The 2,812-nt window shown below is 33.6% G+C and overlaps 1 protein-coding gene across 1 annotated transcript; it reads left to right on the forward strand.

Annotated features, from left to right (window-relative positions):
- Positions 1 to 703: 703 nt before the first annotated feature.
- On the forward strand, positions 704 to 1,341 carry LOC123008871 (ATPase inhibitor B, mitochondrial-like). Its single transcript, XM_044404900.1, has one exon. It carries the CDS (start codon positions 755 to 757, stop codon positions 1,058 to 1,060), a length of 306 nt encoding a protein of 101 aa, XP_044260835.1. The 5' UTR covers positions 704 to 754; the 3' UTR covers positions 1,061 to 1,341.
- Positions 1,342 to 2,812: the final 1,471 nt, after the last annotated feature.

Below are 2,812 nucleotides of genomic sequence, written 5' to 3' on the forward strand. Positions count from 1 at the left end.
ACTTAAGACTAGAAAGAGAGAAAAAAACTTTAATTTACAAAATTTATTTTGGCTTTAAATTTGAAGAACATGTTTTTAACAATGAAATCATCAAACACACTTGCAATTTCTACATTGCAAACCAAGTCAAATGTGTTTATTCAAAAAGCGCGAAAAACCCTTGAATTTTAATGGGCCGTTTGTAGTCGCTGCCTATCGAAAAACTCTTTTGATAAATATGAAACAATACAATCCGTCGGCTCGAAAACATATCAATCAAAGAACAAAAACCATCTAAAACCAATGTTTCAATCAGGCAGCAGTAACTAAACCAAACAAATCAGCAACGTTTTTCTCTCATTCCATCCATCAATCTCGAATCGCTATGCATTCAGTGGCTTCATTGACGTTAACAAAGCGTAGAATAACGAAAAACAATCAATGGTCGAGTCCAATAGGCCGTGAACAATGCACGATTAATCCGGAAAACACGGCAGATGAATGACAAGCGACATGAGAAAACACGAATTCATCCCTCGATCGACAACAGCTCGTAAAAAGTCGGAAGCCGGTATAAAATACCCCATTTTCCAATAAACTGATATCAATAGCTACCTGTTGAATATGGGGGGATGAAAAAATACAACTGTTCGCACCCTGCGACGATTTTCACGTGATGGGGGAGATTTATTTCACCCTTTTCGGCCAAATTCGGGCATTTTTTAAATCAAATAAACTCGTGTCAAAGTGTGTCAAAACCACGTCAAAACTAAACATGAATTGTGCGAAATTTCGATTTTATTTAACCCAAATTCGGTTTATGTCGCAATTGGGGGATTTGGGGAGCGGTGTTGGGAGAGGAGGTGGAGGGATGGGGTCGATTCGCATCGCTGGAGGGGCCTTCGGGAGGATCCAAGCTGCCCGCGAGGAAGGATACTTCCACAAGAAGCAGAAGCAACAAATGGTCAAGTTGCGAGAAGAAATTAAAGATGATATCAAGTTTCACAGGGAGCAAATTAAGAAGCACGAAGAAGCTATCAAAAAACATGACGAAAAGATGCTCAAAAAATTTGGTTATTGAAATTTCGAGACAGGTGTAGTAATCTGATCTTCCATCAGGTTTTCCTAAAATTAATTTTGTGTGTGTTTTATTTATTTCGAATGCGTCAAAGACAAGTTAAACTACTAGTTTTGAAATAATAAATTTTTACAAAAAACGTGTAAGTCTTGATTCTTGGAAGTGACACAAATACTAAATTAAAAGTGTTATGATTAACGCTACTACATGACCATGGGAAAATATTTAATGACAAGTATTATTGCTGCTGTTGTAAATATTAATAACAATAATAAAAATAGTTGCTCGAGAAATTGCGTTACATTTCCCTTGTCGTTTATTAGAAAGTCTTCGACCGGTTCTTATCGAAAAATCTAAAATTTCGTCCGATTCTTCGAATCGGAGGTCAAACGCATTAAAATGACCATCGTCAAAAATCGTGAGAAATAATTATTTCTCACCGCGTCTAAGTGCACCGGTTCAAGTGTCCCTACAATCGTTTTCATATATCATATAGGAAAATAAAAAAGTGTCTTCTTCCCACAGATTCGTCAGATAAAGAGACAATATAATCGTGAAATAGCGGAACTACGACTTCCTTCGGATGATGGTGAAAAAAAATCGTACTCAATTGCTCTGACATCACACCCATTAAACACGAAGAGAGAGACAAAAAAACGATTTCAGTGTTATAAAATCACACTTTTTAGATAGTTTTCTTTGATAATACTAGTTTGTAAGTGCGCCATACGTGAAGAGGTGTACGGTCTATAATTCTATGGCGTTGTTTTTACGCCTGCATGGCCATAGCGAACTTGAACAATAATAAATATGATTATAATGACATTCGGAGGTGCTCGCCCATGAAATAATCAACTGCTTTGCTGGAACTTACGTTTTTTACATCTATCATACTTAGATTTTTCCTCAAAATCATTCACACGAGAAGCAAAGGGCCCAAACATGCAAAAAACTAATACAGTTGGTGTTTGAATTACTCACAGTTGAACAACATTACACAAAAATACATTTTTTTTATTTACTTGTGTCAATTTTTATGTTTCTACATTTAAAAAACCTAATCTACATACCAAAACATTGAAAATTATGTTTAAAATAAGTAAGCCATTATTTTGCTTGGATATATCTCAATCTGAGTTGAAACCTAGACTTACCTTAAACTTGAACCTAAACCTTATTTAATTCTGCACATTTTGATATAAAATTTTAGGCACTAACTTTACGACTTAGCTACTTTTTGTTTTTCCAAAATTTAGGTTTAGGTATAGGTTTAGAAAACCTAAAAAACTTAGGCTTTACTTAAATCTGAATCTATTCTTGTCATTGAGCTCTAGTATACATTTTTAAATAAAGTTTTAGACGATTTACTTGTTCTCTTTATTTTTTAAAGTTGTAGTTTAGGTTTAGTCTTTAATAGGAAATTTTACCTAAACCTAAACACATTCTTATTCCTCTTATTTGCCTAGTTCTAGTACTTCTGGTACACATTTCTAGATAAAGTTTTAGGCACTATATTTGCGACTTAAGCTTTGTTTTTATAAAGTTTAGGTTTGAAACTAGGTTCAAAGGTTGGTGTTGAAATTACTCACACCAAAAAACATTACAAAAAAAACACATTTTTTTAATTAGCTTTGTCAATTTTTATGATTCTACATATAATAAACCTAATCTACATATCAAAACATTGAAAATTATGTTTAAAATAAGTACTTATTTTAACCCAAACCATGATTTTGGTTAGATGTATCTCAATCT

The sequence above is a fragment of the Tribolium madens genome, unplaced genomic scaffold (genome assembly GCF_015345945.1).
Source record: "Tribolium madens isolate multiple individuals breed KSU strain unplaced genomic scaffold, Tmad_KSU_1.1 Scaffold_71;HRSCAF=194;Tcas5.2_LG6, whole genome shotgun sequence".
Lineage (NCBI taxonomy): Eukaryota > Metazoa > Arthropoda > Insecta > Coleoptera > Tenebrionidae > Tribolium > Tribolium madens.

Bases quoted from the DNA above. Each gene is read 5' to 3' on its own strand.
- LOC123008871 (XM_044404900.1), top strand. From the start codon at position 755: ATGAATTGTGCGAAATTTCGATTTTATTTAACCCAAATTCGGTTTATG.